The following is a 17,272-nucleotide window of genomic DNA, read 5'->3' as shown; positions in this document are numbered from 1 at the left end:
CACACAAATATAGTCTGTAGGCTCAGATTCACACTACTACACTACACAGTAGTCTTGGTCAAATATTCTGAGAACCCAAACTAAAATGGTGGGCCTGGGTGGCTGAAGTGCAATATTTTTAGCCAAGAATGAAAATGGGAAGGTTTGAAGTGGAATATAATGATTTCAGTTGAGTTAGAAGTGCTAGTAAGAGATCTATGTGTACATAAATCTTCAACAGGAATTTCTAAAAAGAAGACTGGAGCTGAGAAAAGATACACAGGTTAGAGATTTTTTTTTAAGTCTGGAAATCATAGAAATAAAAGTGCTGTTGTCACCCTGGGGTTAGATAGCTGCACGTGAGGAACGTGTGAAATGAGGAAAGACCCAAAGATTAAGGATTACATGCAAAAGTGAGATTGGAGGAAGGGATGGCACTGCAAGAGGTTTAGGAGGAGCCACCGCAGGGATGAAAGAACTGGGAAACTGGTGTTCAGAGGCCAAGGGCACAGAGAGTTTCAAGTCACGTTACCTGGGAAAGAGCAGCCTCTCATGATGCAGGTGAAGAGCAGGAAGAAACAGAGAAAATGGGGGAGTTTATTCACCAACAGCCCTGTGATCCCTGCTGAAATAGTACGAGGAAGGAAGCCCAGAAAAGGCGAATCGCAAGGGGTGTGTGATGAGAGTAGTTCTGGGCGGTGCCGTGGAACTACGCCAACTAAGGGTGTCCTCGGGGGGCGGGAAGCTCAGGCGAGGGCCGCGAAAGGCTGTAGGAAATCTACAGCCACAGTGTCGAGCATCAGCCAATGGATGCAGAAGTAGCCCAGGAAGGTTGTAGGGACTTAGCACATGACTGCGTGAAGACCTAAGAAAACGCCTGCTCAGACACCCACCTCAGATAGGCTCAGTGCCCGCATTGCTGTGACAATAGCAGCATCACCTCGAGTTGCAATAATAGTCACTATAAAAAGGCATGCTTTGTGGGAATTTTTATTAAGGGGCTGACAAATGACTGAAGAAGGAGAAGGAGGAGGAGGAGAAGAAAGAACATGTGAAGAATTTTTGTAGAAGTTATGACTGAAAAACCGAAGAGAAAAACTTCTAAGCATTTAAACTTAATGAGCTAGTGATGATTCTGCAGGCAGAATGACAGTGGGTAATTTTAAACCTCGTGATCATAGAGTACAATATTCTTTATTTGCTTTCTGAACTCATACCCTTCTTAAATGGGCATAAACATTTCTGAGGGACTTTCTAAATCAAATTTCCCTTGGAAATGAAAGCATATGGTTCACTAACCTTTAAATTAATCCACAAATTAAGGCTAGAGTAAGGTTACCAATGTGAAAATTCCATCATATTGTATATTTCTCCAATGCTTGCTGCAAATTCAATAATATTTATACATATTTTGCCTGTTGGTAATGAAATTGTTTCTAATTTATGTTCTGTGAAAAATGACATCTGCTTTTAATTGGGAAGTTCATTAAAAAATCAGACAAGTAAAACAAATTATTCACTGAGATGAAGAGAGAAGAACTGAAACACTCTAATGCAGGTGTCTTTGCCATTTGGAGACTCACTTAATCTCTGCCTTGAGACATTTCAGATGCAGTACCCACTTTACTTTTTAAATTACATGAAACATTATAGAAGAAACAAACTCTGCTTCATTTTATAGATTTTCCTTAGAATCATCAGAGATGATGTGAGCTGATTTTCTGAAGCAATGTGTTTTATTGTAGTTTTACCATTTTTTCATACACTTTCCGTGAAGGAATTTGGGGATGTAATGGAAATGCAAGTAGCAGAATAATCAGCTGCTTTATATAGGTCAATACGTGCTGCTGTGAGAAGATAATAGGTTAACAGTGCTGGTGAAACACTTAGAAAATATTTGGATAACCTGGAAACCATAATTATGTGAACTCGATATTGCTTAACACTCCCTGAAACAGCTAAGAGACCTATAAGCAGCTCCTTTTGTACTAAATAGTTCATAGAAGTGCTACTTCAGAGGAAATATTCCCATTTTTGAAAATGAACAATCAGAAATTTTAAATACTTGTCTTTCGATCATCAAATACCTGAGTAATGGGTCTAGGAATAAATGCAAACGGCAAAAAGAAATCAAGTTCTAAGCTCTATCATGACCACGCCTTAAGAGACTCAAAAGATTTATTTAGGCTTGCATCTTCTGAGGTCTTAAATGACCCAATTTCAACTCTATCACAAATTCTCTTTCATTCTTCTGCAGTTCTTTCATTACAAACTTTGCAGGGATCCAGAGACCAACATCATCAACATTATACTGGAGCTTGTTAGAAATACAGACACTCAGGCCCTACCCGAGACCTGATTAATTAGAATCTACATCTTAAGATCCCCAGGTAATTCACGAGTACATAATAGTTTGAGAAGCTCTGTCTGGTCTAGCATATACTGAAATAATGGCTTTTTACAATTATACAGATGAGCAAGAGACAAATGGGCAAAGAATATGAAAGGGGAAATTTGCAGATAATATGACCTTATATATAGAAAATCCTAAGGAATCCTCAAAAAAACTATCAGAGCTAATTAATTCTTCAGTGTCATGGGCTACAAGAGGAACACAAAAAAAAATCAGTTATATTTCTATAGGCTAACAACAAATAAGGAAATTATTCCTTATTCATAACAATGAAAAAGGACATTAAGAAAACAATTTGACTCACAATAGCATCAAAAAACAAATTAAATACTTAGGAATAAATTTAACCAAAGAAATGGAATACCCATGTTCTGAAAATTATAAAGCACTGTTTAAAAAAAATTAAAGAAGACCCAAATAAATGGAAAGACATCCTGTCATCAGGAAAACTTATTATTATTATTAAGATGGCGATATTACCTTAAGTCAGCTACAATACAATTCATCTCATCTTTTGAATAAATGGAAAAGCTATGTGGAATTGCAAAGAACCCTGAATATCCAAAACAATGTGAAGAATATCAAAATTTACTACAAAAGCTACAGTAGTCAAAGCAGTGTGTGTGGCACTGGCATAAGGGCATACAGATCATTGGAACAGAAAAAAGGGTCCAGAAGTAAAGCCATACATCTGTGGTCAATTACTTTCACTACAGGTGCCAAGACCATTCAATGGGGAAAGAAGAATCTCTTAAATTGTTCTGGGGCAGCTGGATAAGTCACATGTGAAAGAATTAAGCTGGACCCTACTTCATATCATATATAAAAGGTAACTCAAAATGGAACAAAACTAAATATAAGAGCTAATGCCATAAAATACTTAGAAAAACATAAGGGTAAATCTTGGATTTAGCAATGGTTTTGGTAATGGATTTATAGATATGATACCAAAAGCACAAGCAACAAAATTAAAAATAAATTGAACTTCATACAAATGGCCAGTGAGCACATGAGATATTTGACATCACTGGTTATTTCGTTATGAGAGAAAAAGAAATAGAAAAAATGAGACAGCGTTTCACACACACATTAGGATGACTATGTAAACTTTTTTTCAATATAAAAACAAGAGAAAAGAAGTTTTGGCAAGGGTATAGAGAAATTGAAACCCTTATACATTGCTGGTGTAAAGTGGTGCAGCTGCTGTGGAAAATAGTAGTGATTCTTCAGTAAATTAAACAGAAATATCGTATGACCCAGTGATTTGGCTCCTAGGTATATACTTAAAATAATTGAAAACAGTTGTTCACACAGAAACTTGTATGTGAATGTTCACAGTAGTAGTATTCACAAAAGCCAAAAGGTGGAAACAACCAAAGGTCCCTCAGCTGGTAGGTGGATAAACAAAATGTGGTGTAGTCATACAATGGAAAATTACTCAGCCATAAAAAGTAATGAGGTATTGACACATGCTACAATACTGAACTGTGAAATCATGCTGAAAGAAAAGGTCAGAAGGAAAAAGACCTCTTATTGTATGATTCCATTTGTATCACATATCCAGAATAGGTAAATCCATAGAGACAGAGAGCTGATTAATTGTCAGTGACAGCAGGGAGAAAGGAATGGATTGACTGTTTAACAGCTATGGTTAATGGTCATGAAAATGTTCTGGAACTAGATAGTGGTGATAGTTACATAACATTGTGAATTTATTAAATGTCACTAAAGGTAAATTTTATGTTATGTTTATTTTACTGCCATTAAAAAAACACATATGTTGTACTTATGTTGTATGAAGCATTGTGTTAAGGACTGTCATATGAGAGCACAGTTAATCCTTACAACAACTATGTGAACTATATACAATTATTACCGTTTAGTAAAAGAGAGAACCCTGGTCCAAATATACAAGAAATTTGCCCAAGAGTACATCAAAAGTAAGCAGAGATGCTAGGGTTTAACTCCATCCTCTGGGAGTGTATCATTCACTCCACTGCCATATTCTGAGATACTATGTGTTGTTGCCTCAAATGATATGTGATATATCTACACAGCTTAATAACAAGCAATCATTAAAACACATATTTAAAATACATATTCAAATGGAGAAGTGCTTATGATATAATGCTAATTGGAAAAATCACACTGTAAAACAACATTTACACAATTTTGTATAGAAACACACATACAGTGCATGCATACAACCACAGTTTTGGGATACTCAGTTTTATGTATGTTTTATTATTTCCTTCCCATTTGCATACCTGCCCACACATTATGAGTGATTTTAATTTTTAGTTTTATATATGTTCTAACTTTTCCAAAATGAGAACATATTATATAATCAGAATAAAACAATAAACATATTTTTTAAGAGCCACTTTCTTGTAGTGGCTCTATTGATGATAATTATGCATTTAAATTATTCCAATAAGCTTGCAAAAGATTCTGCTTTACTTCCTTATCTCATAGTTATAAATACTTTGTAACTTTCAGCTTGACTTGTTCCTCTGAATAAAGTTTCCAAGGGACATAAGCTCTGGTACTTCTCTTAAGATTTCCAAATAATATTATTTGAAGAAATTTGAGACCAAGATCACAAATCCAATTTATGAAATCACTCAGCAACAACTGGAAAATATTTTCAGTGACTAGGAAAATTAGATTAGATGATGAATCACGGAAAATGGTTTAAATCTTGAAGCTGAGGAATGTAAATTCTACTATATTAAAACATTGAAGATGATGTTTCTATATACCATTTTCAGTTTACTTTTCTCCCAGTACCTGATTATTGTTAATCAAGGACTTTATAAACCATATATAGTCACTTATCAAAATCAAGGAGAATACAGACATACATAAAATGTTTGGGAAAAGTCTCCAAGTCAGTGCCTCTTAAACTTTAGTGTCAATGCAAATCCTCTGGGGAAATTTGTTAAAATGCAAATTCTAACCCATTAGGTTTAGGGGGAAGAGTCTGAGATTCTGCATTTCTTTGACTTCCAGATGCTGCTGCTATGTTGTCTGGGAGCCACACTTTGAATAACAAGGCTATAAATCTCATTAAGCCTTTAAAATGGGGATTTATAGCCTCTATCTCAAAAGACATCATGCCCCAAAAGCCATTCTCATTGAAACTGCAATAGTTTTCTCAGTAAATTTCCTACTTTCAATATTACTCTCTTCCATTCTTAACATTCTCATTGTTTCCGAGGTAATCTTAAAAAATGCAAATAAGTTTATGTTTCTGCTCCATTTGGATGGTACCTCACTGCCCATCATGTTTCAAACCCAAGTGCTTACAGGGGCTTACATAAATGTGAATGAGGTGAAGCAAAGATGGGAGGGGAGGTATGCAATAAGGAATGGTGGGGGCTGTGGTAAACTGGAGTGTACATGCATTTTCCAAAGGAAACAGAGAGTATTAGGCTCCAGCCAAGAGTTGCTGTGTCTATGTGGAAAAGTGACCCTGATATTGCTAGGTCTTCTAGGTTTTAGAAGGAAAATCTGGATTTCTTTTTTGATAAAACCTTCAACATTTTAAGATTGGCAATGAAAGTTTAAAAAAATCTCCATGTTGCAAACAGAGTATATAGAACCTGTGGACACTGGATCTCGAGAGCAGTATTTTTTCAAAGCTCCAGGTGATTCTAAGTGTGCACCAACTACAAAAGGTCTGAAATGAATCAAGGGTTGAAGCTGTGGAAGTGAGAGGATTAATAGCTCACAGTGGTACAAAAATAACTTTAAATTCAAAACATTTGGAAATTCAGCAGCCACAGAAAGAAATATTACTTAAACTTAAGCAGAGTCTCTTGAAAATACAGCTGCCATTGACCTTCTTCCCAGAGAGTTTCCTGATAAAAAGAAGACTAACTCTTTGTACCAGGAAGTACAAATTCGGCTGCCATAAACTCTCCCACTAGGAAACTTCCACCCAGGAAGAAGACAGACTGCTCATATCATTAGCAACAAAAAGCCCAACAGAAAATTCCATACTCTCTCATTGAGATCCTCAAAAAAACCCTTTTGTAACACTGATATATATAAACCATTGCTTCTGGCTGTTCCATGAGTTTTCCATTATTGGGAGCTCTGTGTGTGTATGAAAACAAACCTTGTCTTTACTCCTGTTAATCTGCCTACTGTTGGTTAATTTCTAGGCCCACAATCACTGGACACAATTTGGAGAGGAAAAGTTTTCCTTTCGACAAAAGTACAGGTTGGTTCCTGAAGGCAATTCTTGTATGAACGTTATTTCTGATGTGTAGAAGAAGGAATGATTATGCCTCCTCAAAGGAGAAAAAAACAAGGAAGTGGTTGTTTCCTTATTATTTTAATACATCCTACAACCAACTCTGAGTTCCAAAGTTTGAATTCAAGACTTGAGACATCAAATTGATAAGTGATAGAATCTGAGTATTTAAAGTTCTTAATGACACAGTGGTTTGTACTGATCCACATCTGCTATTTCTTTATCTGTTACATATGTAAGAGGAAAACGTTTTGTCATATTTAGTAAAGAACCTAATTTATACAACTACTCATAGGCAAGGTTGTATCAAAAATCCTTTAGTTCATTTATTTCAACACATTTTGAATAAGGTATATTTATTAAGAGTTATGAAAGTTTCTGTATTTCTTATTTGAATATATTCCAGCAAGAAAAGATAGAGGCATTTTCCAAGTTTATTTAGAAAGAACTTAACTGAGTAGACTTAGAAGAAATAGACTTCTGCTTGACTTAACTGTGGTAGGCAGAAACACCTGCTTTTTCTGTGTTATCAGATCATTTATATGAGTTTCACTAATGAATACCTTAGTTGAGGCTTTATTTCTGTGTTAAATCTCCTTTGAAAGGAACATTATCCTTTCCTCTCATACCCACACCAAACAGAAGTCCTAAATACAATATGTTGACGCTTATTTAAAGACATATAGCATTGGAATCCTCTCAGAACTAGGATTGACATAGTTGAAAAACCACAGATGAAACTTATTTGAACTTTTACACCATAGATAGGAAAGGAAACAATATTTTTGGAGCCACTACTAAAATGTGTCTGCTTTCATATTTTCTAATTAAAATTTCATGTCTCCTCTTTACAGTTGAGGAAGGTGAGGGCCAGAGAGGTCAACTGTACCCAAGGTTACATAGTGAGTGACATAGTAAGGATTTGAACCAATTTTTCTTTTCATGTAGATGCAACCCATTATAGCGTTATAATCTATTTTTAGAAAATTTGCTAATCCAAATAGGGAGAGGTTAGTAAAAGTAGCTAAGGAAAACATCTAACCAGCAAAATTTGCTAGGTCCTTTCAGAAATCCTAACATTGTAAACAGGACTGGCTTCATGGGCAAGTGGTCTGGGTCATCACACAGGTCCCTGAGTTTAGAAGGACCCCAGGCTTGGTTTAAAGCTCTGTGATTGTTGTATTGAAATCTCAGTAGGTTTCAAAGGAAGTCCTCCATAGTTTCAATTTGCACTGGGTCCTACAACTTAGTTAGCTGGTCCTTCCTGTAAAGGCCAACAAAGTCAGAGTAAAGTTTATAGATAAGTTTATAGATACCATTTTCTTTGAGGACCCAAAAGGTATGAGAGGCTCACGGCTAGAGAAGAATAAGGTTGGATGCCATAGTCAGGAGATATGCCAGTGAAGAACTTTCTCGGTGTGATGCTTTCTCTCCTCACTTGCCTGGTCATTGCTTGTCAGTGTGCTTTTTCAGGATAGAAAATAATAGCCCCAAGCCCAATACCAGCCAGAGGGAAGAAACATCAGGATAGCACTGAAATCTGACAGGGTTGATAACTAATATATGAGAGGCAAGTGACCTGACCTGTGCTTAAGGATGCCCTCTCCAATTCTCACCTTGTGAGCTGGACCAAATATAATCCAGGGAAATGGGTCTTGGAACAAAGCAGGGTTGAGAATCTAATCAGTGGGAGGTCATCTCCAAGGGGCCCCCCTCTTTGTATGTGTCTGGGGTAGAGGAGCAAACCAGAATGGTTGAACCCTAATTGTAACAGCAGAGGCTTTCTGTACTTAGCACCCCCTCCCCAACTCATTTGGAAAAGGACAAGTTAGAGCATCAGCTTTCATACCTCTATGCCTTAACAGTCAAAGTTGCTGATATCCCAAGGGAATAATAATAAACTCACAAGGAAAAATAATATCTGATGAGCATAAGTAACACAGTGAAATACTTAAATTACAGGAAACAGAATTAATGCACTAGACAGATCAAAATTTAATATATGAATATAGTATAACTTAAAATGTAAGAAAGAACATTAGACAGATGAAACAGGAAAAAACAGTTATGCAGAAGAATCAGTGTGAGGGATTGGGCTTGAAAACTGTAATAGCTGAAGTGAAGAACTCAGCAGGAGGGCTGAACAGCAGAAGGGGTGCAGCAGAGGAGTCAATGAACTGGAAGATCAGATACTGGGAAGGATAAAGAAATGGGAGCAGTTAAATTATATTAAAAGATAGAAGGAGGACATCAATATCTCTGTAGCAGGACTTTGTAAAGTCATACCACATCTAAGAAGTACCAAAATGAAGAACACAAAGAACTGTATAAACTAGACCCAGTGCTGCGTGAGGAAACACAAATTAGATCTATGTCTCAATACGATTTAGGCAAATTGAAAACATAACTCTCTCTATATATTTTAGGAATGGGAATGGTCTAAAAATACATATTGAACCCATTAGCATGGGTACCTATGAGAAAATGAATGTGAGGGGCATAGAGAATGAAGGGGAAATAATACAATAAACCAAGAGAATGGTCAACTCAGAGATTTATGAATTAAAGAGTTTGCAAAGCTCCATTCTAAGGACTAAATAGTACTACATTCCGGATCTTAAAAGGAAGTAGATTGATTTGTCTGGAACATAATGGTGTTTGTAAGGAATGTTTACCCTTTTTTATAACATTGCTTTGATATTCATATGGTTTAGCTTCTGCACATAATCCTGGGAAAGAAGAAGAAAGCTGAAATCCCTGGTTTCAAACTATAGTACCAGGCTACAGTAATCAAAACAGTATGGTACTGAAACAAAAATAGATACATAGATCAACAGAACAGAATAGAGAGCCCAGAAATAAACCCTCACTTATATGATCAATTAATATATGACAAAGGAGGCAAGAATATACAGTGGGGAAAAGAGAGTCCTTTTAATAAATGGCATTGAAAAAACTGGGCAGCCACAGTGTCTTACACCATATGCAAAAATAATCTAAAAATGGATTAAAGACCTAAATATAGGGCCCCAAACCATAACAATCTTATGAGTAAACAGACAATAAACTCTTGAAAATTAGCAATAGTAATTTTTTCTGGATATGTCTCTCCAGGCAAGAGAAACAAAGGCAAAACAGATAAATGGTACTACATCAAGCTAAAAAGATTCTTCACAGCAAAGGAAATCACCAACAAAATGAAAAGCCAATGTACTAAGTGGGAGAAGATATTTGCAAATGATACATCCAATAAGGGCTAATGTCCAAAATATATAAAGAACTCATGTAACTCAATACCAAAATAATAATGATGATGATAATAATAATGACTTAATTATAAAATGGGAAGAGCACCTGAATAGACATTTTTCCAAAGACTTACAAATAGCCAACAGACACATGAAAAGATGCGCCATACCACAGATCACCAGGGAAATGCAAATCAAAATCACTTCATACCAGTCAGAGTGGCTAATATCAAGACAAGAAATAATAAGTGGTGGAAAGAATGTGGAAAAAAGGGAACCCTCATACACTATTGTTGAGAATGTAAATTGGAGCAGCCATTATGGAAAATAGTATGGAGGTTTCTCAAAATCTAAACATGGACATACCATATGACCTAGTAACTCCACTTCAGGAATTTACCTGAAGAAAACAAAATCACTGGTTTGAAAAGATATATGCACTCCTATGTTTATTGTAGCATTATTTATAACAGCCAAGATACAGAACAGCCTACAGGTCCCTCAATAGATGAATGTAAGAAGAGGTACACATGTACAATGGGATATTACTCAGCCATGAAAAAGAAAGAAATCTTTCCCTTTGTGACAATATAGATGACCTAGAGGGTATTAGGCTAAGTGAAGTCAGACAGAGAAAGACAAATGCCATATGCTTTCATTTACATGTAGAAACAAAACAAACAGAATAAAACAGAAATAGACTCATCAACACAGAGAATAAACTAGTGGTTGTCATAGGAGAGTTAGGGTAGAGGGATGGGTGAAAATACATATTAAAAATTTATTTTTTTAAACCCTTTACTTTTGCAACATAAGGATAAAGATGGAAAGAATACCTGTTTTTCTATTTATGCTTATCAGAGCTACAAATATGAACTGTAAATTGTGACAGAAACCTTGCCCTAAGAAAAATATTTTCTTATATGTTAACAAATACTCTTCTCCAAACTGTCCTCAGGGCTGTGAGAAACTGTAAGTCCACAGGTACAGTGAATATAACCCCAAAGTACATCTAAATTATGTGGATATACCATTTTTGTTTATTCGTTTTAAAGGAGGCAACTGTGCTATGCAATTTGGGTCATTTCTTGTGCTTATTTAGTAAGAATACAGAAAATAAATTGCTGTATAACATCAATGAAAAAAATTAATTTCCTAAACAGACACACCAAATGCTGAAAAATTATAAACAACTTAAAAAATAGTCAGTTATAACAGTCTTTTGTGACTGCATCTTTTATCAGCCAGACAAACATTCAAACCAAACTATTTGAATAGCTATATATACCACAGTTATTAAAAAGAAGCAAAAGCCAAACAAAACCATCATGATGCCTATGAGATTTCAGTCTAGATAATTGCAGTCTGCTGCATTCCCTTCCCGGCTTCCCATCCAAGCCTCCTCCATCCAAACATGTAAATACTTACTTGTTTTATCTTCCTTATTTTCAACCATTATCTAGTAGGACCGACTGTTTACCAGAACTTCATGACTTAGCTGTATCTTCAACTATCACCCAAGATATTAATAACAGAAAGTTCTCTAAGTCTTGTTACTGATTAAAGTATTCATTCTTCCTACTCAGTCTACTACAAATGGACTTTTGTTTTCTCGCAGATCAAAATGGAGCATCTGTAGAGAACTTTGGCAAGTATTTATAGATCCCACATATATGTTAGTCAATTTCCAAATAACAAGGCAATGGAAAGAGGACCACTTCGCTGTGGTGGCCTCTCTGCTCATTGCTTTGGGCACTTTCATGGTTCCCTTTTGTATATTCCATGCAAGTGGTTGACTATCTGAAAGCTGTTATTTTTCTAATAAAACTAAGAAATGTGAAGCAAGTTAAGGAACTAGAGAAATATAAATGAGAACAGCAAACAGTACCTGGAAATCATAAAAATATAACATAATGAGACCTCAGTGTAGAATAATTTTTTAGAAAGCTAGCAGACAATATATAGATAAAGTGTTAAAGAGGCTGGGCCTCAGAGTTGGAGAAGACCTGAAATCAAATTCCAGCTCTGCCACTGACAAGAAACATTACACTGGTGATGCTACTTTGCATCTCCAAGCCTCTGTTTTTTGTTTGTCTTGATCTTTAAAGTGAGGAAAATAATACCTACATCTTAGAGATTTTGTGATAATTTAGATAATGCATCTCTTATACTTAACACAGTGTCTGAGATATAGTAACTATTCAAAAACAGTCATTATTATTGTAGAAGTTGTTTTGCTCATTATTATTCTAGAAGTCCAGCCAGTGGATAGTGGTATTAGCTAATGCTATCAGTATATTTTCTGTTTAAATAGAAGATTATTTAGAGTTTTTAGTATTCCCTTAAGTTACTTATAGAAGCATATTCAAGAGAAGTAGACGCATTTTTCAACTATTTTGTAATGTGTCTCTTACCTTTGCTTTTATTATCAGTTCCTCATGTTCACAGATTAGCTCCTCATTGTCTGAGAGTGATAAACCTAGACTTTGTTCCTGTAAATCTCTCATGGTTTTCTGAAACCAACAAGAAACCTAGGTAAAGTAACAAAGAGATCAAATTTCAAATGATTAGAAAAAGTGAGTAAAAATTCAGAAATATTTTTCTAATCTTTCAAAATTTAAGCAACTTCAATTTCTCTTTATGTAAACTCATCTCATGTACTAAATTAATATGATCAGGTTTTTATTTTTTCTTCATTACAGTCTCTACATGCTTAAAAGGAAAAAGCAAAATAATCCCTAAAAGCATGAAAACAAGGTATCAGTTCAGCAGATTACATGGCATTAAAAAAAATAATTCAAACCCTCCTAACAAATAAGAACAGAAATGGATTCCCATGCAGTCCAGAAATCATGGATTCTTTCTTTCCTGGATAGGAATATGAATCTGAGTATAGTTAGGTAGAATATTTAGTTTGCCACAACTGTTGGCAATCTGTATTCAGAGAAGTAATGGAGAAGTTATTAAAATTCCATTGATATTATAAATGTATAACAGCATGACTTACATTCATTTAGACTTGATTTACAATATGTGCCTTCCACAGCATTAACACAACAAATAGCAAAAGACTTGAAAGAAACTATTCATTTTAAAATGATGTAAGCTGACATGGGATGGATGACCTGAAGCTCCTGGATATAAATTCCTTATCCCAATTAAAGGAAAAAGGCTTAGATTTTTACTCTGAAATCCTACAAGTGTTATCCTCTGATCACAGCATTCCTACTGATTCCTGAGAGCCCACTACATGCTGGACAGCTTGCTGGGTCCTTTGGGGCATCATCTCTATTTCTCTCAACACATTATAACAAATATGACATCACCACTGTAAGAGATGACAAACAATCAAATAGCTTATCAGAGCCATGTTGTAAATGGCCAGAATTGTCACCAAACCTACATTATTGCAAAATCTATCCCCTCTCCACTGCGCCCTGCTGCCATCCTTGGGTTAACCTGAAGTCTCACAGCCCTGGTCATTAGGGGGCTCTATTTCAAACCTGAAAAATGACTTCCAGCAGCCCATTCAAAATAGTGAGCACAGCTCAGGCATTTTACTACATCTTTCTCCAGCCCAGCTTGTGTTGCCTGCAATAGCTTCAGAATTTCTCTGAACTCCTATCACATGGAGAAATGTGTGAAGCAGGTAGCCAAGGAGAAAGCTAGGTTAGTCCTGAAGCTCCACACAATAAATGTATGTAACACGCACACACACACACACACACACACACACACACTACACAGTAGTCATGTTAGTGATTTTCTAGGACATTCCATTACCATTTCAGGGTTGATATCACAAAACTGCTTATGAGATCAAATGGTCTCTACCAACTATACAGATGCATAGCATTTTCCAACATGGAATTGGCAGTAAAATATAGGGCAAGAGGGTTTCTCCAGCTTTCTGGAAATCTTTGTTAACCAGCATTGTAGGCTACCATCAGTGCTAAGAAAAGAATAATGATAACCCTGTAGCAGCTTTCATGTGAAATATGCTTCATTTTCTTCAGAATATTTGGTAGTCTGGGCATAATATACACATTAGTCAGTCCCCATATCTAAAGTATTGTGTTTATTTATAATTATTTGAGAACAGTCTGTCTTTCTGGTATCCCAGTTAGAAGTAAATGATAAGTATAATTTACAAATTTGAATCCAAAGAGAATATTGTATCAAAAGCTCTACAATATATTCATTAACTTAAGTTCTATAAAAATAATTTCTCACAAAAGATGTGGTGAGTCCATATAAAATGCAACTAGAGGAATGATTTAAAGGATTCATCAAAGAAAAAATGGATCATGAATATATAACTAACTTTCAGAAAGCACTTATTTTATTAAGTACTAAGAGGGAGTATTAATTCTTAAAGTGGGAGGAACTCAGAAATCTCAGGAATGCTTTAATAGGAAATGTTAATATAGAATCTGAGTGAATAAAAAATGAGTGCAAACAGGTGTTCACTAATCTCTAAAAACAGGTGAGAAGCCTGAACCCTCAGATAATCCTGTTCAATTTGTGAGTCAAAGACTTGTCATCTGGCACATGCCAGCAGTGATGAAAGCTGGGAAGGAGTAGTGGTTTTGGTTTTTAAAAGGTATCTACTGACCTCATCTCCTAGATTTGGCAAATATTATTTCAACCCCAAAGGATATTATTCCTATACTACTTCCTATAAAAGAACGTAGCTAAAGATCTATGGCAGTATTCTATATATTCTTATCATAGATGTCCTGAGGAAGCATGCTGACTCTGTAGATCTATACATTTTTATTACTGAATGCACTCCAGGAAGAAGCATAAAATCAAGTTGGCATAAAACTCGGAAGTAAGTAGTACATTGAAAGGGTGTTATATTTTATCATGAGGCATTCACAAACAAAAGCAGCCTCTTAGATCTGATTTACTATGTATGCTGTGGGAATGCACATAGCATAGGTTCTCAGAGTCCTTCCGGTGTGCAAGAAGAACACCCTAAATAACTGAGAACATGTCAATCAGAATACTCTACCACCTAGTAAATCGATCATTGTGTCCCTCAAGTAGATACTGCAGACAGCTGCATAGATATTCCAAGAGCATTTTTTATAGGGTTTAAATTATATCAGCTGCTGTCCAAAAACCTGAGTGATAAGTAAAGTAAATGATTCATCAGGACATTCTGTAGAACATGGTCCTTGCAAAAGTCTGAAAACATGAGCCAAGGGTTGGGGGGTGTGGAAAGGAAGGAAGAATAAAAGCATTCAGAGTGTACACTGGAAATCAGTTCTGGGCAATGATAGATTAAGGGGGGAAATAAGAAAGTTTTTCAGTTTCTACCTTTCAGATTGACCTAAGTGATGTGTCATTGTCATCCCACTAATTTCACGTAACATTCTAGGTACTTAGTGCCCAGAGGAGGTAGAACTAAGGTAGAGAGGGAGTGAGGACTATCTTTCTTTTGACAGGGAGGAGGAGCACCTGTCAAAGGCTGAAGGAAGACAGAGAGAAAGCGAAGGGAAGGCTCCAAAGATGCAAAGAAGGAGTAATCAAGGGTGTTCAGTGAAAACCAAGAGCTGTCTTGGAAGTTAAAGAGAGGTGCTAGGAAAGCTCAGATAGTGGAGACCTGAACTGACCCGCACCATCCACAGGGGTAGCCACTGACCACATATGGTTCTTGAGTAATTGGTATGTGTTAAGTCCAAATTGAGATTTGCTCTAAGTATAAAACATACAGCAGATTTCATACACTTAGCATGAAAAATAATGAAAATATCTTATAAAAATGTTCATATTGATTAAATATGAAATACTATTTCAGATATGTTGAGTTAAACAAAATGCATTATTACTTTTCATTTCCTATGTGACTTTCTTACTGTGGCAGCTACTAGAAAACTTAAAATCAAATATGTGGTTTAAATTATATTTTTCTTGGATGGTTCTGCAGTTCAGGATATTCAGAATAACCTTATTGGTTAAATGTAGATCTAATGACTGAGTTTAATTAAGGGCAAATTAAAATATCAAAGTCAAGAGAATGGCGGGATGAGGTATCAGTTGGTAAATATTTATGACTACTGAGTAGGGGGGTCAGTAAGTAGAACTTATGATACTTTTAAAGGAGTTTATTGGTTAAGTAAAGGAGAAATCTAATGAATAGCTTTAAGGTAAAAAGGGTTTCTCCACCTTTCCTTATCTTTATTTGATCAGATGAGACATAAGCATGTTTTGCAGGCACAGGGAACTGGAGATGCATGAAGGAGAATAGATGCAGGAATGTACTAGGAGAAATGGGATGGTTGGAAGACAGCACAACTAAAAGTATTAGCTTTGGGCAAGGAAGGACTAGGTTTTGCTTTTTGGACAACCCATCCTTACCTCAGCCCCCTATTAGGAGGTGTATTAAGAAAGTAGAAGAAATGAAGCTACCCTTCACAGAAAGGTGTCAGGTACTCCTCTAGGCAGGTTACAAGTTTCATCATCCAATCTTTATATCCCTTCCATGATGGAGATTTTACTTTTTCACCAGATGAAGAAATGGATTCAGACAGGTTAAGTAATTTGCTTAAGGTCATACAACCAATAAGAGGAAAGTCCCGCAGGTAGAGGCAGAAATACTTTCTTTTTCAGAATTTAAGCTTTCTTGTCTAATGTTTTTTGTTTTGTTCTCTCATCACATTTATCTGCAGAACCAAAGGATTCCAGAGAAGAGAAATGGTTATAATATTATTAGCCTATGTTTACGAACATTTTTGAGATAAAACCTAAAATGCAACCATATGGTTATAGAACCTAATTCTATCATGGAAACAGGTCCTGTGAGCCAGCACAGGAGCTCAGTGGAAATACTGTACTAGAGAGGAGAGTGGATGTGTGGGTTAGTCCTGCCAGAAGTGCCTCGGAGGAAGGGTCTGTCAGTGGGCTGACAGCAAGCATAATGGAGATTTCCAGCTCACAAATGATATGTGCCAAAGACAGGACTAAAACATGGGGAATACAAGCAATAGAAAATGCTCTCTGATGGTCAAAGATGAACAATTCAAGTGGCAAGAAGGTGAGCTTCTGCTGCAGCCCAAAGTGATGCAGAAACGACCACCAGCTCTCTTTCCGCAATTCATTCTACAATCTGAGATCAGATCTGATTTTTTAATCCTTGTTTAAAACCATGCTGGAGGAGGCAAGCTAGCAATAAGCAATTCAGTCTTAATAGAAATGCTTAAGGGATTATGAAAATCTCTTCAGATTACTTCCATTTTCTTTTCCACGTGCTGAACATTTCTTGCTGAATAACCAGTTACTATTAGAGACAAAAAATAAATAAATAAAGGGAGGTAGATGCCTCAGTTATTTATCTTCTTTAACCCAACTTTTTTGATAATTTGT

The 17,272-nt window shown here is 35.9% G+C and overlaps 1 protein-coding gene across 1 annotated transcript in view; it reads right to left on the bottom strand.

Annotated features, from left to right (window-relative positions):
• CCDC141 (coiled-coil domain containing 141) overlaps window positions 1–17,272 on the bottom strand; it is a 172,410-nt gene that overhangs the window by 86,221 nt on the left and 68,917 nt on the right. The window contains exon 6 of the mRNA XM_036879429.2: window positions 12,316–12,432. Coding sequence (XP_036735324.2) covers window positions 12,316–12,432 — 117 coding nt within the window. The remainder of the gene's footprint in view (window positions 1–12,315; window positions 12,433–17,272) is intronic.

The sequence above is a fragment of the Manis pentadactyla genome, chromosome 6, assembly GCF_030020395.1.
Source record: "Manis pentadactyla isolate mManPen7 chromosome 6, mManPen7.hap1, whole genome shotgun sequence".
Classification (NCBI taxonomy): Eukaryota; Metazoa; Chordata; class Mammalia; order Pholidota; family Manidae; genus Manis; species Manis pentadactyla.
Note: the sequence above shows the minus strand (reverse complement) of the source record. Positions and strands in the feature narration are given on the sequence as shown.